Source organism: Podarcis bocagei (genome assembly GCF_964188305.1).
Source record: "Podarcis bocagei genome assembly, chromosome: 6".
Lineage (NCBI taxonomy): Eukaryota > Metazoa > Chordata > Lepidosauria > Squamata > Lacertidae > Podarcis > Podarcis bocagei.
The window spans coordinates 60,178,614-60,206,407 of NC_138130.1; the positions used below are offsets into that span (position 1 = coordinate 60,178,614).

Below are 27,794 nucleotides of genomic sequence, written 5' to 3' on the forward strand. Positions count from 1 at the left end.
GCAAGCTGATGAACAATAATGGCTTGTCACTGATAAACACTGCACAAGTTAGGACCACTTAACTCATGATGATACTTTTCCTGCAAAGGTAAAATAAAGGAAAATACCCCCACATTTGTACATCATCATTAGTGATTATTGCACAGATCAGCTTTACCCCACATAAACTGGTTTGGGACCTCCTCCAGCTCAGAGTACACACAATCAACACATGTGCAGAATTTTCACACATGAGGGTGCATATGAGACTTTTCCTCCCTACCCCACTGTCTACTCTTACAAAGGAAAGCATATATGTGAAGAGGCCTTTAGAATTACTTTGATGAACAGAACCATGATAACTGTCATGTTTAATGACTTTGGGGCAGAAAAATGAATGTTTTTCTTAAAGACATGCTATTTATTATTCTGTTTTCAGTTGCTTGCTTTGCACACCACACCAAGCCAAAATATGAGTTAGCACAACTGTGCAAGCTCCAGGAAAGGAGATAACAACAATTTTGCTCTCCCTCCAGTTCTGTGTGTTGCTTACCATGCCATCCAAACCTGGGATCCTGGTTTAACTCTCATGGACAAACTGTGAGCCATAAACCATAGGAAAACTCATATTACATAAATCATAGTTACAGCCAGCTAGGATGGATCAAAAAGCCTCCCTAAACAGTTGACACAATTGAAACAAAAAATAATTTATAATAATACAATTCACACTGTAGAAGAGTAGTAGTAGTTGTAGTAGTAGTAGTAGTAGTAGTAGTAGTAGTAGTAGTAAAATAATAATAATAATAATTTCATTTTCTATACCCCACCCATCTGGCTGGATTTCCCTGTCCACTCTGGGTGGCTTACAGAATATATAAAACATAATATAATCTAAAACTCAATATAATCCACACCTGCTAAAATTCCAGAGCTAATGTTAATATCAGTAATTATCAATGCCTAAATCTAACACAGAGTGAAAGGTAGAAAGGTGAGTGCAAAAGCCCTATACACATATTATGCACACATTAAATGAGTTCTTTTGTAGCAGAGGTTTCTTGATCAAGTGTTGCATTAATGTATTTTTTAATATAAGCCCTTGATAAAGGCAAGCATGCCAAAATGCATTGGGCATATCCCCCCCCCAAAAAAGGGGGGGGAAGGTAATGGGGATGACATAGAGGTGGCAGGCTCCACTCTCTGCCTGTGTGTTTTCTTCAGAACATTTGTAAAGAGTTCTCTGATGGACAACTGAGCACATGTTGGGATGGAGCTGTTGACATCATGTTGTACCACCAGTCTGTGCACATTCCTCAAATATATAAGAAACTGTATACATAGAGCTAAATCTCACCGAATTTTAAACTATTCACTTCTCATAAATTTAACATAAACTTTTAGGACAATCTACACTTTTAGCAGCATATGCAAATTTTGAAAGCTTCTGCTCCTCCACTGAAAGATGGATGAAGGGACAATTAGCACAGGCATGGGACCCACAGGAATTTTTCCTGGGAGACAGAGAGCCAAATAAATATTTGAATTATGTCAACAAATATACGTAACTAGCATGAGAGATGGACCATAAAGAAGGCTGATCGCCGAAGAATTGATGCTTTTGAATTATGGTGCTGGAGGAAACTCTTGAGAGTCCCATGGACTGCAAGAAGATCAAACCTATCCATTCTTAAGGAAATCAGCCCTGAGTGCTCACTGGAAGGACAGATCGTGAAGCTGAGGCTCCAGTTCTTTGGCCACCTCATGAGAAGAGAAGACTCCCTGGAAAAGACCCTGATGTTGGGAAAGATTGAGGGCACAAAGAGAAGGTGACGACAGAAGACGAGATGGTTGGACAGTGTTCTCGAAGCATGCTCTGGTCCATGGGGTCATGAAGAGTCAGACACGACTAAATGACTAAACAACAACAACAGAGAACTGCTGTACCATTTGGTGCTGATCTGGTATTTGTGACAGATTGACAATGAGGCCTGGGTAGATCAGGCCTCAGAATAGCTAGTATTATAAGTTTCCCACCTCCCTTATTTTTCAATGGATAGTCTGGTTCTTCAACCACAGATAGACCTGCTGTCCTAATTATGCCCTTCAGTTCTTTCCGTGGCTTCCTCCATCATGTAGTACTACTACAATCAGCTTTACATCCATACACTGCATCTCCCGATCCAAAACCCAGGGTGGGGGGGGACCCAGGATAAACAGCACTGGACAACCTGCCACACTCTAGCTCCCTGCTCCCTGTAGTAAAATGGGTATGACAATACTGGGTTACTTTGGAGGGCTGGTGTGACCCATGCACAGCCCTCCTCCCTGTGATGCAGATATAATAGAGGCATACTCATTTTTTTGTGCTTCAGTTTATTGTGCTTCACAGATATTGCTCCTTATGAGGACATGAGTACAGCTGCAGGCAACCCAGCCACTTCCAGGGGAAGGAAGCCACACACAGAGAGAGGGGGGGGGAGTGGAGCTAACTAGAGCTGCAACTTGGTTTTTCCCTTCCTGCCTCTGCAGCCAGGGGCACTATCTTTATAGGCTACAGTATGGTGTATACATAACTTTTATATGCACTGGAAAACCAAAAAGATTGTGTGACTCGCTTTATTGTGATATTTGTTTCATTGTCGGTGGTCTGGAACCAAACTCACAATATCTCCTAGGTATGCCTGATGGTGGAATTTATTAGTATTGGCAATAGCAGGGGAACTTTTACAAACTCAGGGCAGAGGAATCACTCTCTTTTTGTGCTATGAAACAAGACTCCAGTTAAAAAAGATCACAAACTCCCATTTTTGCTGCTAATTTTCATTTTAGGGTACCTTTTGGCCAATCACAGCTACAATAAAACCCTGGATACATGAATTGTTTTCTCTGAAGCAGCAATCACTTGTCTACCACAGAAGATCAGTATAAAAGCCTTAAAAATGAACCAATACATTTTATAGGCAATGGATGTTTCACTTTGGCCTGCTCTGTCTCTGATGGACTAGATCTGCTTTCCTAAGTGTCAGTCATTGCTATGACTTCATACATTGAGTGAAAAAAAACACTGAAAGTCGGGAACAGGCTAGTCTGTAGCAAAACAAATGAGCTGAATAGTGCCTGCACATTTTGCCTCACATCTCAGGTTTGACTAGAAAAAATCAAGGGAATCCATGTGCAGGTAGAGATGTGTGATTAACCCTTTCCCCACCTATTTTTCCTCTTGTCACCTGCAGATGCTTTTCATGGAGACAAGATCCTCAGGTTTGTGCATGCTGCATGAGGTTGCAAAAGGTGTCTGGGAGGTTATTGCAGAGAGGAAAGGAAGGAAGAGTAAAGCAGCAATTATCAAGCCAGATATTGTCTAACTATTCTGACAGGTAGTAGCTCCCTGAAATATCAAATAGAGGTCTTCATATCAGCCGCTACCTGATCGTTTTAACAGGAAACGCTAGAAATTGAACCCAGGATCTTCGGCATTCAAAGCTTGTGGTCTACCATGAGGCTACAGTTCCTCCTCTCTTCGAGTTAAAGGTTTGGCTAGAGTTAACCAGGAATTCTTCTCATTACTGTTCACTGTCTTCCTAAGAAGCTGAGAGCATGCTGAATTTCTCAAATGGAAGCCTTTGAACTTTACATAGCACTGAAAGATCATTTTAAAACTATTTCTCATTTCAGAAGAATAAATCTCACTTATTCCTGCCTGAGATGACTGCCGCTTGCAAACCTTGTACCACTAACATTTGTCCTCCTAATAGTAACATTATAAAATAAGATGTATATTAGCAGTTAGCTCAGTTCTGGAGCACAGAAGCAGCTATTCCACTGAACCGTCACTCACATTATGATGAGCCCTTCTAACATTTTGAAGGGCCTGTTTCATTAGTTCAGGTGTATTTTTAAAATGCCCAAATTTTAAAATTACATTTCCAGGATAGTCCATCCAGTTTAAGGAATACACCTTCCTACAAGACTGGATGGACTTATTTTGCTCTACCAAAATTCCCATTCTGCTGCAGCACAGCACTCCAAATTATTCTGCGAAGATCCAAGAAAGCTTGGAGCTTCAGTAAAGCTCCCCACATGCCAATTTCACACAAAAAACAAAGGGGTGGTGTTCCTGGCCTATTAAACTGCATATGGGGCCACTTGATTCAATACACTCAGGCTCTCTGTTAGGGATGGAGTAGAATTTTGTGTGGTTCACATTTTTAGCAAACTGACTTAGAGTGATATCCAGTTAAGTCACACTTACACTTCTTGAATTGCGTGGCACATTTTTTTAATTTAATTTTTATTTTTAGGGGAGACATTTGTATCATTTTGTACCAAAACTGCAGAAGCTGACATAAACCACACCTGATTTGAACACATCTGAAACTGACACTAGAAACACACTGATTCACCCATCCCTAAGTGTATGTATGTACATGTGTATTTATAGGTGTGTATACTTACAGATACACACATGAACTCTCTTAGCACATAGAAACTAGGGATCAAGGAGAAGGGCCTACATTTCCCCCTAATATATTGAACATAAACACATGCATATGCCTAAAGATTGGCCTCCTATTTTCCTTCAAAGGTGTCACCAACAATTCAGATCACATCCTGTCCCACAACATAAATAACTTTAAAACTGCCAATGGTGAGATTAAAGCAAAACAACATTGAAATATTTACTCAGTGAAGTAGACGCTCTTTGAAGATCTATGTTTTACACACAACCATTAAAAGTTGTACCCATATTTGTGTCTCATATTTACTTCCTTCTCTATACAGTTTATACCAAAGCTACTAATGCATATGTTGCACTCATGTTTATATGAAAGTCAACTTTTGAGGACAGAGTTGTAGGAAAGGCACCAGATTCCATTATAAAAATGGGCACTATCAACTAAGTACAACTTCTGCAAAACATCTACACATTTAAATGGTGTTCACAATGAGGTTACAAATGAAAAGTAGTTTGGTTTCAAACTACTTAAGAATTTATTCAGTGTAATTCAGATAATAAACTGACCAGCTCCTGGACAGAAACTGAAACTATCCCACCTTTCCACTTCTCCAATTTGTTAGGCAATATGTTCCATACAAAGCATAAGCAACAGTATTATCTGCTCAAACAGAAATTGGAAAATAGGCAACAAGCACCAGACAAGAATAGTTAAATGCTTAATAAAGGACAGATATACATATAATTTGAAAAACAAACCTTATGCTCTCTTATTTAATAGTATATTGTCACCATCCCCAGTTGCTTATTGCCACTTAAACAAAAAGAAAGTGCAATACTTCACTGAAGAGATAATTTAAATTATCTCAACAATTACACATATTCACAAGATACGGTACACGCAGTGACCGGGCTATATTTTAAGGTACCTCAGATTAGAAAGTTTGTTGCATAGCCGGCTGAATTCTCTTTATAAAACCTTTTAAACTACACTTAAAGAGCACATATTACAATTCCACTTGAAAATTCCCTCAGAGAACTCTTACCTGTGAGCAGCAGCTGATTTAAACAACAATGTGAGAGCCTCTTCCCATTTCCCTTTTTAGGGCAAATTTATTCCCCTTTCAGTTCAGTACCTCTATGTTCTCTGCTGACCTAATTTTGTCTGTGATAAATGCCAGAGTTCGACTGGAGTCACTTGAGCTGCTGCAAGAGAAGAATGGAAGTCAAAAATGAATGCACTCAACATTCCTCCTTGACAGATTGCTTGTCAAGAGGCTAAAAGCCTTGGAAAGCTATAGGTGAGGTAAAGCATTATAATAGCCATCCTTTAGATTAAATTGAATTCCAGTTTTCAACTAATTACTCCAGACTCCAATAATGAAGTTAAAGCTCATTGAAACTGAAAGGTTCAGCATTTTACTCAGGTCCCATGCATGCGGTATCAGACAGTAGCCTTTTAAGTCACTAGGAAAAGATCCATGGAAGCAACAAAACCAATCAAGCATTCAGACTCGGTCTTGGGTCAGACCCTACTTAAGTGGCCCTGGTCAGCAACCTGTGTCTGGAAGATGTGGAATAGTAGCATGACCCTGATACCGTAATTCTTCTGAATCTCTCAGTAGCCTTTGATACAACTGATCGTCTGATTTTTACAGGACGGTTGGTAGTGAAGGACATTACTTTGTGACTGGATTCAGGTGGTATGGATACTACTCAGCCACACAGGAATCAACTTGTAGAATATAACAAGAATTCAGTCTTTTCCCCGGAAGAAGACTGCATGACCATGTATTTATTATTTTCATTTATTTATTCCATCTTTCACCTATCATAGAAATCAAGAAGGCATCAGGAGATTTCCCATCCAGCCATTGACAAGACCCAGCACTTCTTAGCTTCAGCAAAGATACTGCACCATGTTCCCTCAGATAATGTCCTAGTACACAAAGATGATAATCTACTTTATTTACATATAAACACACAAGGAGCACTGCAACATGGCTCCCTCTCTCTCTAGCATCAGACAGCAAAGAGAAAAAGGACAAAGGACAACAGTCCCACTTCACGGAACACAGTAACACAAACATTCTGTCTCCGTCACTTCCCACTTTGTGGAGTCAAAACATATACCGTCATGTGATAGACAACAATCCCATGACTGCAATCACGGAGCAGGAATTCTAACAAGTATCTACACACAGTTAGGGGCGCAGTATGAAGAATACATTGAAGCTAAATCCTGACATGGCAAACTGTTGGCAAAAAGGTATTACTTGGTGTGAAGGGATATCTGTTCTTTACAGGGTCACAATCCCTTTCATCAAAGGATGAAAAGAAGCTTATTTAGCATAAAAGGCCCTTTACATAGGGAAGAATTCAAATGCGGAATAATGAAATAAGTCCATTCAAGAGTAGTCCCATCCACCAACTGTGTGCAGCCCTCGGAAATGAGGCTTTCGTGGTTACAAAGGTCTCCCACTCTTTCCCTAGAGTGCAAGTGCACAGGTTGGTAGAAAACGGCTTGGTTCTATATCCATGTTTCAGGCTGCAATGAATGCAACATTTCTCAAAATAATAAAAATCACCAAATTATAAACTGACAAATAAAAGACTGCATATGCAGCAAAATGTTTCCATATCAAACTTGATAAAATCCCACACACTCTTAAAGGCAAATTTGTGGAGACTTTAAAATGTCAATATTTAACAAGACATATGAAACTTCACCTCCACTTTCATAAGTGCTCATTTCTAAAGAAAATCAATATTTAAATGTATTACAGAGCAATAAAACATTGGCAGTGAGACTGCAAACAGTTATTAAAATGGGCATATCCATTAAACTGTGGGTAGAGTCATGTAATAAAGATATTTTTGAATTAAAGTATGTTGCAGTAAATCATTTCCTTCTTTTAAGTTGTAGAAGCTAGATTAGTGCTTATCTGTTTAATGCTTACCTAGCTCTTACAGTGCTTTGGAGTTTCAAAAGCTCCAAACATACCAGTGAAATTAGAAAATCTTTGAGCAATGGGCAAAATTTACCTAAGTTTTTTACACTCTAAGAATAAAGACTCTAGGAATTTGTTAACATGATTGCATACCACACACTGCACCAGATGCAGTGACATGATTCTGTAATTTTCATGCTAAAAGCCAATTTATATTAAAAGAAAACAGAACTGAAATAACTTCCTACATTTTTCTGGCAACAAATATCTTCCTATTACAGTACATGGGAAATATGGGAAAGATACTTTACAGTGCTGATTGCAATAATATACAAGGGGAATTGTTTTTTTAAAAGACTTTAAAAGGATTTTAAAGGAGTAAGGTAAAAGTAAAAGGAACCCCTGACCATTAGGTTCCGTTGTGACCCACTCTGGGGTTGCGGCACTCATCTCGCTTTATTGGCTGAGGAAGCCGGCGTACAGCTTCCAGGTCATGTGGCCAGCATGACTAAGCAGCTTCTGGCGAACCAGAGCAGTGCACAGAAATGCCGTTTACGTTCCCGCCGGAGCGGTACCTAATTATTTATTTGCACTTTGACGTGCTTTCGAACTGCTAGGTTGGCAGGAGCAGGGACCGAGCAACGGGAGCTCACCCCATTGTGGGGATTTGAACCGCCAACCTTCTGAGCGGCAAGCCCTAGGCTGTGTGGTTTAACCCACAACGCTACCCGCATCCCTTTTAAAGGAATAGTGAACTTAATTTGAGCACCACTGCAATAAGACTCCCTCCCTCCACCTCTTCTTGGAGGTGGGGGGAGCCATGAATCTCAACTTGCTATCTTTGTGGCCAGGCAGCACCCAGCACCCTTGAGTAAGTGTTGTGGGCTCATGGGTACTGATACCTGTGTCATATTGTGTCCACCTATCTGCCTGCCTCCTGACCTAGCCCCAGTTTCTACCTTGAGCAGTGAAATGACCAATAGTGATGTTAAACACCACTGGATAGCTCACCTGGTTAGAGCATGATGCTGATAATACCAAGGTCGCAGGTTCAATCCCCATATGAGACAACTGCATATTCCTGCATTAGATGGTCCTAAGGGTCCCTTCCAACTCTGAAATGATACCTGTTTTAGGGCCAGCCATTGAAGATTACAGGACTGCTGCTGTCCAGCACAGGCAAATTGGGATGCAGGCACTGGTGGATGTGACAGATGGCATTTGGGGGGAGGGGGTCCTCAATTCTGGAGCTAGCCATGTCTTTGACACCTCTCATGAAGTAGGCGTGAGGCACTGCTCTGATGGCTTTGTGCTGTGAAGCGGTCTATAAGTTTAACAATTATGACGACTTTGTCTACTCCTGCAGGAACTGGCATCCTGAGGTGGTTCTCATTCCAAGATACAGGAAAATAAAACTGTAGTGAGAAAGTCTAAGTTTTGTTTTCTAAGTAAACTGGATCAGTTTACACATTAAAATATTCATAAGTAAGTAAAATGATCAAGCCGGAAAGACCACATAAATTGACCCCTCCCACATGTTTAGGTTATTTAAATACCTCCCCCAGCTGTATGGGGGTGACACAGAAGAGGGGCAACTCCTAACTTACTTAGAAATGTTTAAGGAGCCAATAACAAGTATGTGAACATTTAATAGCAACTTCATAATTAATAGCCTTAAATAATTTACACCCTGAAGCCTGATTTTTTGATGATTTAGGATTGTTGTACTAGATATCATAATATATATTTTTTACAAACTGGCATAAGAAACCCTGTAGGTCAACCCATGCTTTGACTCCTCACTTCTGTAACTCTGCATCTGATCCTTTATATACTCTTGCCAACAGTATTCACAATTATAACTTGTTTTTTACACAAATATGCACATCACTTAAATTTGATTTGGGGATTTGTCCATATGCAGACTGGGCATTGGTTGCAGCCAATGTAAATAATTATGAAAACAAACACACCCAGAACATTTTGAACAAATGACATAATTGGTAGCTGAATAAAAACAGCTGAATTTTGACACAATTTATTTCATATAAAAAGACCCTCCAAAACTAATTTAACTAATATTACTATTTTCAGCTATACATACAATATGTATTATAGAATTTTATCAACATACTGACTAAGCATTTAACCTATCTTATAATAAAAATTTAAATTTATGGTTGCAATTAGAGCTTTAAGCACAGTAATGATAAAGAATAAATGAACAAACAAACCTGATGTCTGAGAGAGCTCTTTGGGGAAAACCACATGCACACACATCGAAGGACATGGAACAATATTCTATTAAGCCTTAGCAGTCTGAGACAGCACCTCAAACTAATACACTGCAAACCACTGCCATGTGGTAATGCTTAAAACATATTGACAGTCTTCTAAAGCTTTTTGCCTTCTCCTGTATATATCACACCATTGATTTCCCCCGCTCTTTTACTGAACAGGCATCGCTTTATAAATGATGGGCATGAGATACTGTGGGAGTCAGAGTGAACATATTTCTGCTGAAGTTCAGATGTCAATGGCCCATAGGAAAAGTGGGTCAGGTGTTGGTTGTGTATTCTTTTCTGCTGTTTTACAATTAAGCCCCTTCTCCTTTTTTTGGGGGGGGGGGATAGAATTAAGTTTATGATAGTTGATGGTGGGTAGATGGATCTCACAGGTGCAGCACTTTGCAAACTGCTCATTTCACCCTGTAAGCAAAGTCAAAAGAAGGAAATGCCTTTCTACTTGTGCTTCATAAGTTACAGGGGGGCAGCGAACACAATTAAGCTTATTGGATGGTCATACAGCTTACTGGCCAGTCACTCCTGTGTAGCCTGGCCCACACATAGGGTAGCTGTGGATGAGGATGAAATGGTCCCTTTGGCATCTTGCACAGCCTCTCTTCATTGTAACATACCAAGTGCTCCCAATGCACCCAGCCTAGTTAGCAGCAAAATGTGGCCTAGAGGAACATTGATCTAGATTTCACAAGAATAGAAATATATCACCTTTATATGTACTGTGGAGAGTAGGCTGGTGACTAGGAGCGACTGCCGGGACTATATAACACCGATCCTAAAGGATTTTCACTGGCTCCCAGTACATTTCCAAGCACAATTCAAAGTGTTGGTGCTGACCTTTAAAGCCCTAAACGGCCTCGGCCCAGTATACCTGAAGGAGCGTCTCCACCCCCATTGTATTGCATGGACACAAAGCCCTAAACGGCCTCGGTCCAGTATACCTGAAGGAGCGTCTCCACCCCCATCGTATTGCACAGATACAAAGACATCTGAAGGCAGCCCTGTATCAGGAAGTTTTAAATGTTTGATATTTTACTTTTTTATATATGTTGTAAGCTGAGTGTCTGGGGAAACCCAGCCAGATGGGTGGGGTATTATTATTATTAACAACAACAACAACAACTGTGGAGAAATCCTAGTTTTTGAAGTTGTCTTAGCTTTTTCCACTTTACTTTCTCTGCCTCTTCTTTTGGTGCATTTTTCCATTGTTTCATACAAGTCTGTTTCATGAGCTCATTTTCCATTCTAAATTTCCATTCTAAATTTTGCACAGCAAGCTCTAGGGCTTTCACAGCTTTTATATTTGCTGCCATTATTTTTCTCTTTCTTGTCAGACTAGGCCTGTAACCCTATTGTTGTGGAGGGTGAGGGTAATATTAATAAAATCAATCCTCCTCACCCAGTTTAAGATATTCCAACGTTCTTCAGCAGAGTTTCTTTTCCTTCAGCAAAGTAAGCGTCTCCCGTTATGTCAAAGAAAATTGTAACACAATAATATAGTGTCTGAGAGAAACTACAACAACATGAGACAAGAATGACAGTTGGTCTCTCTAATTGAACTTAACTGAACACCTGAAGAGTGGGGCCAATTCCAGAGCACAACATAAAATCCCTGCCCACCAGATGACAGACATTCTACTAATCAAATTAGGCCCCAGTGTTTTCCTTACAGATAAATCCTAATTTTTGAAATTGTCTTAGTGGCCACTGGATGTCACTCTTGTTCCACAGTCCAATTTTTTTTGAGGCTTTCTCCCCCATCACAGTGAGGTAAATAGACACAGTCACTCCCCAATCTTAGCAGTTCCAAATTCAGAAGCTGACATACTTGGTAGTTAGCAACCATTAAGATAAATGAGATGAGATCCCAATGAATGTATGAGGATAGTCTATCCACAGTTAACATGGTTTGATTAAAGTTCATTCAAATGTCCATGATGTCACATGGGTTAAATTATTTATGAACTCATAGAATTGTAGATTTCAAATGGACCCCAAGAGTCATCTAGTCCAACCCCCCACAATGCAGGAATCTCAGCTAAAGCATCCAGTGGGGGTGGATTGTCCTCAACACAGCACAACCCCCAGGTATTAAATGACTGACTCTCCTTCTTGTAAAGCAGGATCTAAACAGATCCCAAAAATTGTCAAAGCTGAGGAAGAGCAAGAATGTTTTTATGCTTTATTATATTTTACAGTAATTTAAATAACTGTCCTCTTGGTGGTTTTATTTTAAAACCGGCTGTTCTAAAACACTTGGAATGGTTTAAAAACCACTTATAAAAGAGAAACCATCTTGGCTGTGAGTTCTGGAAGATCTGCTCCCTGCCTTGCAGGCCTTTGTCCACCTGGCCTAGGATGGCTGGGCCCTGACTATAAAAGTTGAGGCTGCTAAAGAGACACTTGACCTGGGGTATTGCTGGGGGGTGTTGTTGTTGGGGGGGGGGTGAGTGGCTTGTTGCTGTTTTTGGTATTTTTGTATGCTTATTTTGTATGTTTATTATCATTTATGTGGAAATTGTTCAGTTTGGTTGTGTGCTTTATTTTTTATTTTAATTTTATACAAATAAAATGATGTATGTATAAAGGCTTCAGCCTATAACCTTGAAGTGATAACCCAGTTCAGGCTTAATTTTCAAATGCCTTGAAGAAAAAATAGATTTTACTTTTGTTTTCCTTTGATGGCAAGGAAAACAATAAAAGTTGAAAATCATCCAGGACAGTCACCAAACTTTTCAAATGTAGGACTTACCTTTAGCTGCATCCTGCAACTTGGGATCCACTTTTCCTTTTTTATAACTGTATGTCGATCCTTCTTCCATTTCACCTCTTTCCCCCTTATCTTCCACTTCCTTCTTTCGAAATGCTTAAACGGTGGAGATATTGCTGGTGCAATCCAACTTCAGCTGGGTTCCAGTTCACTTGTTGGGAGACCAGCCCAAGACACTGATCAGCCCAGGATTTAAAGACCGACTGTAAATGCTCTTCTTCTCGCTACATGTTTTAGCCTCCTATTAAAAAGGGATATAGAGCAGTCTCCTACCAGGTCATCTTTAGCTGGTGAGGCTCATCGTAATTTGATTATCCAGACTTCTTAAGTGCATTTGCTCATTTTGGGGAGTAAATTGTTTCTTGGGATATGACTTCTGAAAATGTCTCCTCAGCTTTTGAAGCATGGGCTTTCTTTTAGATTGGAGAGTAACATCTCTCAAATCAATACTGCCACACAAAGGGCTAATTCAATTTTATTATCAACCCTATAATGTTTTAGTCTCTGGGGGACATCACAGTATAGGAAGAAATTAGCTGTGCCTAATTTAGAGAAAAGAGTAAAATTAAACAATATATATATATAATTCTTTGTGCTGCTTGTATGTATGTTTAGGGTAAACTTTCTGGAAAATGTTTTAATTGTTGCCAGCTGAGAACTAGAACCAGCTGATAGCAATAAAGTGGTGCTGCAGTCTTGTCTTCCTTTCTGCAACTGCTGCCACATAATGTCTCACCATCAAATGCCAGATGAAACCTCAGAGAAATGTTGAGGTTTTAGCTTAGGTGCGGGTTTCTTTAAGCTTCAGCTTCTTGGCAGCAATTGGCTTGTTTTGTGGGAGAGCGGGGAATAACCTTGCTGAGAGAAGGTGGCTCCCTCCATCTTCATTTTGTTCTTATATCTTGAGAACTAGCCCTTTTGCCCTTCAACCTTGTACCTCATAAGGGAAAAAGGGGAGAGGCTACTGCCATTTCTCTTCATGTAACACAGCAATGAAATTTTAGAGGGTCTCTGGATGCTACGGGTATGTCCGTAGCAAAAGGAAGAACAAAGAAACAGTGGGGTCACTCAGAGGAGAAGATGGTGAAATGCAAACAGGGGACACAGAAAGGGCTGAACTCCTCAATGCCTTCTTTGCCTCAGTCTTCTCCGATAAAGAAAACAATGCCGACCTGAAGAATTTGGAGCAAATGATTCAGCAGAGGAAACACAGCCCAGAATAACTAAGGAGATAGTACAAGAATACTTGGCTAGTTTAGATGTATTCAAGTCTCCAGGGCCAGATGAACTGCATCCAAGAGTATTAAAAGAACTGGCAGATGTGATCTCAGAACCACTGGCAGTCATCTTTGAGAATTCCTGGAGAACAGGCGAAGTCCCGGCAGACTGGAGGAGGGCAAATGTTGTCCCTATTTTCAAAAAGGGGGAAAGAGAGGACCCAAATAATTATCGCCCAGTCAGTCTGACATCAATACCAGGGAAGATTCTGGAGCAGATCATTAAGCAAACAGTCTGTGAGCACCTAGAAAGGAATGCTGTGATCACCAATAGTCAGCATGGATTTCTGAAAAATAAGTCATGTCAGACTAACCTGATCTCATTTTTTGACAGAAATACAAGCCTGGTAGATGAAGGGAACACAGTGGATGTAGCCTACCTTGATTTCAGCAAGGCATTCGACAAGGTGCCCCATGATATTCTTGTAAAGAAGCTGGTAAAATGCGGTCTTGACTATGCTACCACTCAGTGGATTTGTAACTAGCTGACTGACCGAACCCAAAGGGTGCTCATCAATGGTTCCTCTTCATCCTGGAGAAGAGTGACTAGTGGGGTGCCACAGGGTTCTGTCTTGGGCCCGGTCTTATTCAACATCTTTATCAACGACTTGGATGATGGACTCAAGGGCACCCTGATCAAATTTGCAGATGACACCAAACTGGGAGGGGTGGCTAACACCCCAGAGGACAGGATCACACTTCAAAACGACCTTGACAGATTAGAGAACTGGGCCAAAACAAACAAGATGAACTTTAACAGGGAGAAATGTAAAGTATTGCACTTGGGCAAAAAAAATGAGAGGCACAAATACAAGATGGGTGACACCTGGCTTGAGAGCAGTACATGTGAAAAGGATCTAGGAGTCTTGGTTGACCACAAACTTGACATGAGCCAACAGTGTGATGCAGCAGCTAAAAAAGCCAATGCAATTCTGGGATGCATCAATAGGAGTATAGCATCTAGATCAAGGGAAGTAATAGTGCCACTGTATTCTGCTCTGGTCAGACCTCACCTGGAGTACTGTGTCCAGTTCTGGGCACCACAGTTCAAGAAGGACACTGACAAACTGGAACGTGTCCAGAGGAGGGCAACCAAAATGGTCAAAGGCCTGGAAACGATGCCTTATGAGGAACGGCTAAGGGAGCTGGGCATGTTTAGCCTGGAGAAGAGGAGGTTAAGGGGTGATATGATAGCCATGTTCAAATATATAAAAGGATGTCACATAGAGGAGGGAGAAAGGTTGTTTTCTGCTGCTCCAGAGAAGCGGACACGGAGCAATGGATCCAAACTACAAGAAAGAAGATTCCACCTAAACATTAGGAAGAACTTCCTGACAGTAAGAGCTATTTGACAGTGGAATTTGCTGCCAAGGAGTGTGGTGGTCTCCTACTTTGGAGGTCTTTAAGCAGAGGCTTGACAACCATATGTCAGGAGTGCTCTGATGGTGTTTCCTGCTTGGCAGGGGGTTGGACTCGATGGCCCTTGTGGTCTATTCCAACTCTATGATTCTGATTCTACCAAAGAAGAGAGATACCAGCTTTTTAGGAAGGTAGCTAGTTGTTGGAACTATTCTGGCTGTTGAACTATTGAGGCCCAAATGTAGTCTTACACTTAATCCCAGAATTCTGGAACCTTTCCCCATACTTCACTAGTACACAGAGCCCCCCCCCCCGAAATATTAACTCTGATCAGCTCTATTGCTTGCTTATTCTTCTCAAAAAACAATAGTCCTCATTAATGCTATTCAGTGCTATTCTATTTTCTAGAAAAAGAGGTGCTGGAAATCACTTGTTTTCTTATAACATGGCGCTCACCTGAGAGGTGCTAGAACTGAGTTCCAGCAAGTTCCGGCTGGTGGGGGGGGGGGAGAAGGCCTGGTGCTATTCAACTCATCTCATGCACATAGATGGAATTGGGATCTTCTTTCTTCAGAAGCAAGGCCTAGATGAACTATCCTTCCCCTGTGTGTGTGTGTGCCTGCTCTGCCTCTGTGAGGCACTGACAGGAAGCACACTGCTGCTAATATTCCTGAGGTAAAAAAGGATGGAAAAACAGGAGAGGCCTCAGAGAACACTTTTCAGTGTCCAGCCCAATCACAGTCTTTCTTGGCATTTGTGGGCTCTAGTTGTTGCTGCAGGATGATGTTTTATGACTGCTGCAAGACAATGGACCAGGGATGGAGTGGAAACTCTGTTCCCTGTGCCACATGGAAAATTTGAACACACTTGTGAGTTTAGGCAGCTGAGAGGTGCTGAACCTTGGGTGGACCCCATTTCTCTCCTGATCCCTCCCAAACCCAAAAGGAAAGAACTCATCCTGTGAAGAAACAACCGTAGTGAGGGAATACATGTATCCAAACAATGGAGCTAACTAGCTTATTTTGCTTTGGTACACAGGCTGTTACGATTCTGTCAAGCCCCATGAAGCTCCATCAGGAGTGGAAAGCAGCCTCTCCTCAGAAACATCCTTTCCTTCAGGCTTTGGGGCCTGGACACACCAAGTCCCATCCTGAAAGCGTGTTGCTCCATCTTGCAAGTGAAATAGGCTGTTGAAATTGAATTCAAACAGTGTGGCAACAGATCAGAAACAAGCCGTGCTACAAGCCTGTTAACCATATAGGCTGCTAAGGAGTAATTCTTCCAGAAGAATGTTGCATTTCAGCTTTCTGAAGACTGTTTGTTAAAGCTCAATGTGTTTTACAAGCTAAATCTATGCAGTCATGAGTACACAACGCTGCATTTTATGGAGTTTACTCCTGTAACTGCAGTCATGCCACATGGTTGATCAAGGATGTGAACCTGCCCACTCCCACCAAATTCCACCATGCTATCTGTATAACCACCCTTTGCCAGCTCGCTAGTCTATGACTGCCAGCAGATCCTATTAAAAAGGAGTACTATGAACGGTTCCTCTTGCTGCCTTGGAGGGGAAAGAGTTCCATTGGGCATCTCTTTGCTCCTCCAAGTCCAATGGCCAGTCAGTCATACTGGTGGTGCCAGAACCGAGTTCTTGCCAGCCTTCTGCCATCACTCGCAAAAGGCAAGGCAAAAGAGGCAAAGAGGGAGAAATGGCAACATTTTAACATGAGGCATACCCAGAATAAATTCCTGTGGCAAAGCACTGCTAACTATTTTACTTACCCAACATAAATACTTCTTAAAGGGACCAGCTGCAGGAGCATCAGAAATCTAGGCTGTCAGAACACTGGCTGTGGGGCCTTCTTCCTTTCTGGGAGCACACATTTGTAGAGGGGAGAGTCTAAGTCCTATACAAAGAATGTGGTCCCATCATATCAGAGAAAGTGCAAAAAGAGCAGATGCAAGCAGGTACTCTCTGGCTAGTAAGGGAGATGGTTTTGTGGAGCTCTTATTATTATTAGTGTCAAGCATTTTTCTAAATACATATTTAGCATTTGCTGGGGAAGCCACGTGATTTCATTGTGTAATTTCTGACCGAGTGCAGCAAACTGTAGGCCATCAAGCACAATTCCTAAAACAAAGTAAGGTTTGAAGATCTAGTACTGTGTGTAATCCTGTTTCCACATGATTACCTACCCACGTTAGGACATCACAAGTTTATTGTCTAATACGATTAGCAGGTTTTGGTCAATTTGATATTGCTGGGACTAAAAACAGTCAATGGAAATTAGTTTCTTAGTAATCTTGCTGTTTTTAAGTGGCACTGAAATTGTCCTCATCAATTCGTTATTTAGCTGCAGCCTCATTTATGCAGTGAGCTGCTTCCTAGTGTTTAAGTAGAATTGCCACTCTGAAACCAGTGGCTTATCTAGCACAGTACCCCGTGTCTAGGCAGCACACAATCCAGCACCATTACAAAACAGAATCATTGGAAATGTCATCTTAAATGTCTGACTTGTATCAGACACTGCTTTCCATAATAAAATACATAAAAGTAAGCAATTGTCCCCCATTGTCCCAAGAGAAAGAAACCTGTTATTATATTCCTCCAGCCACATTCACTAGCGTCCACTTCTCCCTAGGACCTGCCTGTGCTTTGCCCTAAAGTGCCAAATGAGGGCCAGGATGCAAAAGATATCTGTCAAAAACTGAGCAAAGAAGCATAGACTTCAGAAACATCTATAGGTCAGAGCACTCTGCCCAGTCAATTAGCATTATCCTAGTCTATTAGTCTGCATAGTTGCTGCACTGTCTATACTGGTCATATATGTAGTCTCAAAATAATGTAGTGTCATTCTACAGCAATAATTGCCAAATGGCATCTATGATGTCAGAAAATTGCAGGAGCCAATAAACACTACAAGTAACAGATGAAGAAGCACAAGAGCCCAGGGAAGCTTTCAGCATGCTGACATACTCCAAGTCCCCAAACTATACATAAAAACATGTCAATACCTACTCTCCTCCCTCCACAGTAGTTCACTAAGCCTTACTGTTCATGTAAAATAGACCTCTATGATTCACAAACATACCGTTCATTTGCAACCAAAGTAGCCATAAATAAAACTTTTTTATTCTTTGATGTAATTTACAAGCTACCAGGTACCATGTATTTTACAATGGTCACTTTAAAATTGATGCAGTCACAGAATGGCCCAGACTGAACAGAAAGCTGTTGTTGATGAAGTGAAGGATCGTAAGACATAAGCAAAGTAATACTGTAACAGGTAGGTGGCAAAAAGCAGATTTGCCGTAATAAATCAGACTTGTAATGTTGCATGAGTTCTGGCTGATAACAAAAACTGAGTGCCATGCGATTCTCAGCTTTATTGCCTGCAGTCTGGCTAATGTCTGTACAGTCCTCTTTCTTTCCTTGCGATTTATTAAAATGGAAAAGTTAAAAACTATAGCAGCAACAAGCAAACCCTGTGACAGGAAGGCAAGGGTTAAATAACTAAAAACAGTTTATACAGTGTGCTTAAGGAAGGTCTTCAGAGTTTATCTTCCGTCAGCTGGAGTTCGACTGAGTGATGACATGATTCGGGCAAATCGTTCGCACAGTTCATGGGTGGAATATGAAGGTAACTTTGGTGGGTCGTTGAAACCTTTAATTTCTGTAGAACAATCTAGCAATTTTGGCAGGAAGTCTGTCAGCTTTTCTTGCAAGTTGGCTGTAATGAAGATGCATATATTTATATTTATCTGTTTGTAACTGGCCAATAACTTAAACTGTGAGTTATCTTTGCATGCAAGTTTTTATTATTTAAAGGTTTCCTTTCCTTCTCATGGTCCCACTTGAGAAAAGGAAGCCTGCACTCTCTTAGCCATTAGCTGTTCTCTTAACCACATTTACTCTTAAACAGCAGCAACAGAAACAGCTCACTGGAACTTTAGGATTAAAATCTATGAAGTATGTGCATTGCTTTTATAGTAAATAAGGCACTATCTTGCAGATTTCTGAACTATGCATCTCAAAATGTGTTTAAAGATTAATAAACTGATCACAATCTAACAGCTGAACTTCTCTCTCCTTTCGTCCAACTTTTTTATTTTGTTTACTCTTCTAATATCATTCTTCCAACTTTAACAATACAGGCATACCATATCAATCTAAAGTTGAGATGCACCTTACTTAGATTATAACTGATATGCGGAAACAAACTTACTCAGAGCTCCTAGGAACACATCTTATTACTGTATATGTATAAAAGTACAATTGTAAATAACATACGCTCCATTTCTTGTCCAAGGTATGAACACCATCGATTTCTCATATCTTCTACAGCAACAATATCCTTTTCCTCTGTTTCATCCACCAGTAACAATGGCAAACATGGAACAATAAGATCATTCATAATTTCCAGTCCTTTATTCACTTCTCGATCATCTCCAGATTCAAACTGTGCTGCAGCACACTCATTTAATTTCTATGTATACCATAAAGAGAAAAATCAAACTGTTAGTGTTCATATTGTGTAATAGGTTCAAGTTACTAGTCCAAGCATTTGAGAACCAGGGGCAACCTATATAATCAAATACTTTTGCATGGTGCAATCTCTAAAATGCCATGTAACTGCTGATTTATGCAGTGGTATTTTTCTGTTAGTCTTCTTACGCCAAGTGAGGTTACCTATGTGTTAGAAAATGTGAAACAATGTTTTTATATAAGCTAACAATGTTTGTGCAGTTTCATTCCATCAAATATTCATGGGAACCATATGCAATTCCTATCACATATCATTTACTGGAACAGCTCCTAGAACCAAGTTCTTTTAAATCCTTGGTACTTCAATTTGCATTCTGGCAGTCTTTTTCCAGAATCACAAAAAACCCATTTACATCCGTTCCATGATACAACTGGTTTTGCTAAGCCATATGGCACCAAGGTTGCTCACCACTGCAAATCTCACCCACTTGTCCTATGAAACAAGCTGCACAGGACACACATTAATGTATGCTAAAGTATGGTGCATAAAGTATGATGCATAAGAATAACTAAAAGCAGAGAACAGTCCTTAGCCACAGACCTGAAACTAAATATAAGTATGATATTGATTAGGACTACATGTTTAAAAAAGAAATCTGCAGTTTTTCCTCAAATAAAACATTGTACAATTGGATTCCACTTACTAGTAAACATTCTCTTCTATAATGGGATATCAGTTCTTCATCATGACCTCTGTTTGAGCCTTTTGCTAAAAGTTCTTTGTTCTTATGGTAAGCACAGAGAAGGTACAGCAAGGCATTCTTAAAACTACAATAAAAATGAATTATTATTTTTTTTAAAAAAAGTACTAGAAAGGCATTTTAATGAGATTCTTGAAATAGTATCTTAATGGGATATAATATTGTATCTAAATTCAAAAACATATTGTATCAAATCCTGTCTCAAACACCAAATATTTAGATTGCCTAGAATGCAAGAAAATATTTAGTGGGGCTAGCCCAATCCTGTTAAGGCAGTAGCAGCTATGCCACAGATAAACCAACCTAATATAGAAACAATTTATTCCTGTTATGGAAATGCCTCCATGAAGACAATTCTGCTAATTGTGGAATGCATATGCATTTATAATATTTATATCTTGCTTTATGTGAGAGCCAAGAGGCTCTCAAAGCAGCTTAAAAATAGAGTCTCAAATAAAAATAAAAATTCAAATCTAGTGCAGACCTGGTTGCTCACTGGAGCAAGATGGTTCAAGTATATAAAGCACCAATCCTAGCCTGGCTGCGCTTCTGGGCCCAATTCAAAATGCTGGTTTTGACCTATAAAGCCTTAAAGGCTCAGGACCACAATACCTTAAGGACCTTAAGGGTTACAGGTAGATACTTTAATGTCAGTAACAATATTCTGGGGCGGGGGCAGATTGTACAGATTGCACAACCAACAAAAGAATTTCCATGCCCAGTCATCCTTACACATTTGTATCATTTATCGCATATGGTGCCTATATAACCATTCGATTGCAAATGCACTACAGTACTTTGTAGATTTTAAGAAGCAGATTCCCTTACTTCTTGTTCTGGAAACATTCCAATCCCACCATGAGGTACACAGTTGTATCTCTGAAGTTTCTGTACTCTTGGTGCCACCACTGCATGTAAAAATAAATAAATGTGTACGTAAGTTTTTTTTTTATGATGAAATACTAAACATCCAATTTCAGTCCTGTCAAACTATGAGTTCAAAATACTTTTTTGCCTCCTTTAGATGGCCATGCCAATGAGAAAATCTTAACTCTGCATATGGAGATTCAGCATGTCATTAAGAACAATGCACTCTGTCCACTGACTAATTTTCTGATTCCCCCCCCCCCCACCATTTCTGCGCAGTCACTGTCTATTACATGAAAACTGCTTGCAAGTCCATTTAAAATCCAAACGTGAAGGCCACACCTCCCTGAAAATTCTCAGCTTTTGAGCTCAATACTTATCACCTGCTGTTTTTCAGGACTTACATTAACACACACACACACACACACACACACACACACAAATTCATTTTACCTTAGGATGAGTAAGAGGAAATGTTTCTGACAATACTAACCTCATAATCTTCCATTTTTACTTCATCTGGCTTTATCATTTCAATTTTGGCTCGGGCCACTTTCATTATGTTACGGCACCTTTAAAAAGGAAAAGGTTGTTACTCACTTTCTAAATCCTTCTTTGCAGCCATTTCAGAGCAGGAATGTGACCTTTTGTTCTAGACCAAGAGAGGAAACTGCCCCCCTCCAGACACCGACTTCAGGAGGGCCTGCCCTCTCAGGGTTGGGGTGCATGTGAGTATGTGTTGCAAAACATCCCCTTATATCAGTTGCAAAGTGAATTGGGACTGTTCCTGTGTTCGTGCAGGTTGGGCAGAAAGATGGGAGGTTCGGTAAGACTGCCATTTTTTAAAAAATTAAAAAGGCATAGCACTTCTCTTCCTTCTTCAGAGCAGGCTTCCTTCGAAGATAGTATCTTAACCTGGATCTTGCATGTTTTCTCAGGTTTGAGACCTACTGAATGACTAGATATTATTTCTGTGACTTCAATTAGGACTGGCTGATTTATTTTAGATGGCTTGGCTTTATGAACTACAGTGGTACCTCGGGTTAAGTACTTAATTCGTTCCAGAGGTCCGTTCTTAACCTGAAACTGTTCTTAACCTGAAGCACCACTTTAGCTAATGGGGCCTCCTGCTGCTGCACGATTTCTGTTCTCATCATGAAGCAAAGTTCTTAACCTGAGGTACTATTTCTGGGTTAGCGGAGTCTGTAACCTGAAGCGAATGTAACCTGAAGTGTATGTAACCCGAGGTACCACTGTAGTCTAATGCATTGCCTGAAAGTACTGCTACAAAAATGGCAGGGTCACAGGGGGACTCATCTTTGGTTTCATTTTTTGGGCATTTGTTAAATTCTTCAGTTTGTTATTAATCTCTCATTTTAGGAGCCTTCATGTTGCAGCGTTACTTGCTGTACTAGACAAAGCCAGCCTTAGAATGCATTTAAATTATCACATATACAGCATGTACTTTTCTCTGGTTTCTTGTGTTGATTACGGTAAAGACGTGTTTCGCTCAAGTGTATGCCAGCAACTATCTTTAAGTGTCACAAGGTGGAGCTGTAACACTTTCGCTACATATCTAGTGTTTTCTCATAGAACCGGGAGGTTTCTTTTTGAAAAACACTCATTCTGCTTAACTGCATTTGCAGAAGGAAAGCTAAATAATTTATACCTTATTTCCTTTTAAAAACAAACAAACCAACATTCTACAGAAGCTTTGCTTGAAGAATGTTGGGCCAGACACACATGCATACATTACCTTTCATCAAAACTCAAATTGTGATCTGCAAACTGTTCCAGCAACGTTCTCTCAATTATTTTGTTTGGAGCCTGGTTTTGGATGAAGTATACAATTGCATGATGCAAACGGTAATCACACTCAGGTGACGTTTCTTGTTGGGCAAGTTTGAGTAATCGTGCATATTCCAATTTTATTGCCTAAACATTAAATAAAAATAAAAATGGCAGCCATTTTTAACATGACAGGTTTTTTTAAATGAAAAATTTAAACTACATTAAAAGCTCTATACAATTTAAGTATCGGCATCACTAATAAGAAATAGGAATATTTAATTCCGAAGCCATGATTCTCTTTTCCAATGACACTTTAAACTATCCTGGATGAAGACAGAAATAAAACCTTAAAACATCATTTCAGCAATATGGCAAAAGTGCTGCAGTAGTAAGTATAAAGCAAACCTTCAGCTTCTAAAGGAAAACAGAAAATATTTTAAGCGGCAAGGCATCAAACGAAAGGGCTCTATCAAACTTAATGCTACTTGGAGTAGACCCATTCAAAATTAATAGGCCTGGCTTAGGATACATGCTATTTCCTCACCCTCCTTGTATTAACCATCAACAACAAAACCTACTCTCTAGTTATACATTAGCACAAGGCTCCATTTTCATGGTATTTAATGAATCCCAACTCTCAGTGTGATAATGGGCAATGACAGCATTAACTCTGGGCAGAAAGTATTCAAGAACACTTTGATAATAATGTCATAAAGGTAAAGGGTAAAGGGACCCCTGACCATTAGTTCCAGTCGTGACCGACTCTGGGGTTGCGGCGCTCATCTCGCTTTACTGGCCGAGGGAGTCAGCTTTTGTCCACAGACAGCTTCCAGGTCATGTGGCCAGCATGACTAAGCCGCTTCTGGCGAACCAGAGCGGCGCACGGAAACGCCGTTTACCTTCCTGCCAGAGCGGTACCTATTTCTCTACTTGCACTTCGTGCTTTCGAACTGCTAGGTTGGCAGGAGCTGGGACCGAAGAACAGGAGCTCATCCCGTCCCAGGGATTCGAACCGCCGACCTTCTGATTGGCAAGTCCTAGGCTCTGTGGTTTAACCCACAGCGCCACCTGCGTCCCATAATAATGTCATACATTTGCAATATTTTAAAATATATTAAATCCTTCAAAATAATTCTTTTGAAGAAGACTACTGCTTATAAACAGGGCATATCACAATTTCTATTTTTTCTTAGACATGTGATCCATAGAACTCAGAATGCTACTGCAATAACAGAGTATGCAGTTTATCTGACTGACGCTGTTTACTTATCACACTGCTCCATCTAAAAATACCTCTTTCACAAGCTACCACATGGGAGAACCAAACAGATATGACAGCAAGCGAAAGTCCTTATTGAAATAAAGTAACTTCTGAAATCCACATGCAATTTATTTCTTGTAATAAAAGCACACTGTCAAAACAAGTATTAGTTCTCGCCTTTAAAAAATTTCAAAAGTGAATGGAACGTTATAGGTAGCTTTGAGATACCTATATATAACATGATTTTTGAAAGTAAAAACACAAAATATATACACACATCTATTAGGCCTGCAGATAATCAGAGACTTGGAATCCAAGCAAGGTTGGCAACATCTTATTGAAAACACAGCAGGGAAAAGGCAATATGGAAAAATACTATCCTCCTCTAAGCTATATTTTCATCTTACAGCTGTATTCCAACAGCAAGTTTGCAATGTTTAGTGCATCTTTAATATACTTTAGGTCAAATGTGAGCCTGAACTTAGTAAAAATATAGGATACATACAAAAGAGAAAGCGATTTAAATTGAGGCTGTTCACTGACTTCTTAGCCTTCTCCAATGCAGTGCCCCCAGATAGTTTTGTACTACAACTACCACAGCTGATCAGACTTGTAGCCCAAAACATATGGAGAACACAAGGTTTGGGAAGTCTGCTCTACTTTGTAGCTTCTATGGTAAAGGTGAAGGTAAAGGGACCCCTGACAGTTAAGTCCAGTCACAGAGGACTCTGGGGTTGCAGCGCTCATCTCACTTTACTGGCCAAGGGAGCTGGCGTCTGCTGCAGAGAGCTTCCGGGTCATGTGGCCAGCATGACTAAGCTGCTTCTGGCGAACCAGAGCAGCGCACGGAAACGCAGTTTACCTTCCCGCTGGAGCGGTACCTCTTTATCTACTTGCACTGATGAGCTTTCAAACTGCTAGGTTGGCAGCAGCAGGGACTGAGCAACGGAAGCTCACCCTGTTGTGGGGATTCAAACCGCCGACCTTTTGATCAGCAAGCCTAGGCTCTGTGGTTTAGACCACAGTGCCACCCGCATCCCTAGCTTCTATGGTAGAGCATTTCTAAAACAAAGTGCATGGATTGGATTCTAGGGTGCTAAATTTTGCAAGGTTGTGGAAGAAAAGTTTCTCCTCTCTTCTAGCAGCTCTCCATGTCTGATTTCACACTGTTCCAGAGTCCTACTCAAACCTTCCAAAGAAGCTTTTTGAGTTCACAGACATCAGTCAGGAAGCTTTCCATTTATGAACAACTTCCTTAAGTTAACTTATCTTGGAATGTACTTAAGATTATTCCTGAGATCTTGGTTCCTTAAAAAAAAAATGCAATTTAAATTCTGACAGGTTATAAAGTCATAGGACAAAAATACTGATTTTGCAATTATATGGCCAACTTCTATTAGTTAGTTGTCCTTCCCCTTTAATTATTGCATGTCTTAAGTAACAAAATACAGATCATTACTTTCCCCTGATATCAGGAAAGGTGGCAATCTACCAATACATGACAAGAAAATCATGACCTGCCTCCAAGCAATAATGTTTCGATCCTTGACCCATTTGTAAAGCATGGTGTTGTCTAGAAAGAAAATATGAGGGTCAGGGAACAATATTTATATCAGTATGTCTTCTTCAAAAGGGAGGAGGAAGCAGCTAGGTGGGGAGCATGACATATGGCCATGCCCTGTTAGGAACAGTATAACTTAGTTGCCGTAATTGTTTCACAATGTTATGGTAGCATTGATGTGCTAACTATGCATTATTCCTTGCAAAGAGGTTACTAGACTAGTATGGCAACCACCAAGCCTACTTTTACTTTTAAAATACCAACTGAAATAAACAGCACTTAAGTAATAAATCTTAATATGTGCACAAAACTGGAGCAAAATCTACTGAAGGTATTCCTTAAGTAGGCGTTGTCAACTGTAGCGCTGGTATGTTACACTTTTATGAGCTTTATTGATTAAATTTATTATTAAGAATTCCTTCAAAAATATTGGATGGTGCTGTGTTAATTCTTAGCTTTTTCTTTTGAGAGAACACAGTTAAATGTAAAAATAAATGAAAACTCCAGGAAAAGCACAACTTTTAAACAGAATTCAAGTACAAAGACAGTAAGAAAAAAGGAAAGTTGAAATTGTTAGGTGTACCTTAAAGAACCCTGCTTCTGGCCCACACCTGTCATAAACATTCGTGGCTTTACCTATAGCCATGATAATACCTTGCATGTTCGGGGTCAGCATGACCTGTTATAGGAGATTTAACATTTATATTTTGAATGAAGAAAAGTGTCAACAACGCAACTCAGTATGTGCCTTTACATACTCATGCAACTGCATGCACCCATTGCAATGGCAAGCATTTCAGCGTTGTATTTGTGGCATTCACAACATTCTTGTCCATTTCCAAGGTAGTAAATATATAACTAGTGACGCTAGATTAATAACAAATACTTAAGGCATTTAAGAGGAAAAAAGAGTTCAAAGCTTCATGTACATGCAGACTTAGTCTCTTGAAGATGAGCTTTAGCAGATTGAGTTAATGTAAGAGGTTATAGCTCCAGTAAGGTACAAAGCAGTCTATTTTCAGTTAAACATAATGACATAATTCTTATATATGGTACTGGAAGGGACACAAAGTTAAGGGAGCTTTCCTATGGTGGGAATGCAACAAAGTCTCTGTATTTTGGCATTCCATTTTTGCAGAGATCTGTGAAATTAGCATCCAATGCCTAAAAAAGACAAGTGAGCCAGCCCCGAATTTGAACTTATTTGAAGGTGAAAACCATCAATTGGGTATTTACTGGTAGTGGCCAGGTTGGGAATTGCAAGATTTTGGAAGTGGCAATTCTGACAGCATGATACCAAAACGTGTGGCAGAAAAACTTACAGATAAGCTAAAATGGCAAGGGGTAAAAAAGAAAAATGCCACAGACGAATTTATGGTGGAATTGCACTGTTTTATCACGCATATGAACAGCAGACTTCCTACAGCACATAAAATCTTTTGGATGGTTTGATTTATGATATTGTGCTATTTTTCTTTTATTGTATATGATAATATAGAGTCTCTCTAATTTTTGATGCATTATAGGACATGGCTGTAGCCTGTGTTGCATTGTAGTTGCTGAGGGGGGGTTTCTTTTGCTGTAAAATTAATATAAAATTAATTCTTATTTGTGCAGATAGATTTTTTAATATGCATGCCTTCCATTATAGAACTAAAGGCGAAGTCAGAACATGGCTATTAGAAGAATCGGATAGAAGCAAAATGGGAAATCCCTCTAAAATCATTCACATTTTCAAACTGGGAATACATAATGCCAACAGCAGGGTTTCTTTCCGTTCATGAAAGGGACTGCAACAGCAGAGGCTTGCAGTCAAGAAGGGAAGGGGGGAGAAGATTTTAGATTTATCAAGTGACCCACCTATTCGTGCTTCCAAGGCATGAGCACACATATTTCATGCAAAGATCACTGTATGTCACAAGTTATTTTTTTCAAGTCAAACCAGTATTGCAATCATTTCAGTCAGGCATGT

General features: G+C 40.0%; 1 protein-coding gene and 1 long non-coding RNA gene across 11 annotated transcripts in view; both read right to left on the reverse strand.

Moving 5' to 3' along the window:
• Positions 1-15,667, reverse strand: part of LOC308590043 — a 268,309-nt gene extending 252,642 nt beyond the window's left edge. The window contains exons 1-2 of one of the 8 annotated variants that reach the window (XR_014009621.1): positions 11,089-11,307; positions 5,485-5,644 (exon numbers count right to left, since the gene is read on the reverse strand). This is a non-coding gene — a long non-coding RNA (uncharacterized lncRNA). Of the gene's footprint in view, positions 1-5,484; positions 5,645-10,134; positions 10,239-11,088; positions 11,308-11,359; positions 11,493-12,441; positions 12,551-15,551 lie in introns of those variants that run through there. The other 7 variants (XR_014009622.1, XR_014009623.1, XR_014009618.1 and 4 more) reach the window with 7 other exon arrangements.
• Positions 15,668-18,206: 2,539 nt separating this feature from the next.
• The window catches only part of USP25 (ubiquitin specific peptidase 25), a 59,248-nt gene continuing 49,660 nt past the window's right edge, over positions 18,207-27,794 (reverse strand). For 2 of the 3 annotated variants that reach the window (XM_081199620.1, XM_081199618.1), the window contains exons 19-24: positions 22,966-23,144; positions 21,703-21,781; positions 21,171-21,250; positions 20,286-20,409; positions 19,387-19,582; positions 18,207-18,826 (exon numbers count right to left, since the gene is read on the reverse strand). In XM_081199620.1, the coding sequence (XP_081055746.1) occupies positions 18,654-18,826; positions 19,387-19,582; positions 20,286-20,409; positions 21,171-21,250; positions 21,703-21,781; positions 22,966-23,144 (831 nt within the window). In that variant the 3' untranslated portion in view covers positions 18,207-18,653. Of the gene's footprint in view, positions 18,827-19,386; positions 19,583-20,285; positions 20,410-21,170; positions 21,251-21,702; positions 21,782-22,965; positions 23,145-26,405; positions 26,502-27,794 lie in introns of all 3 variants that reach the window. The other variant, XM_081199619.1, reaches the window with a different exon arrangement.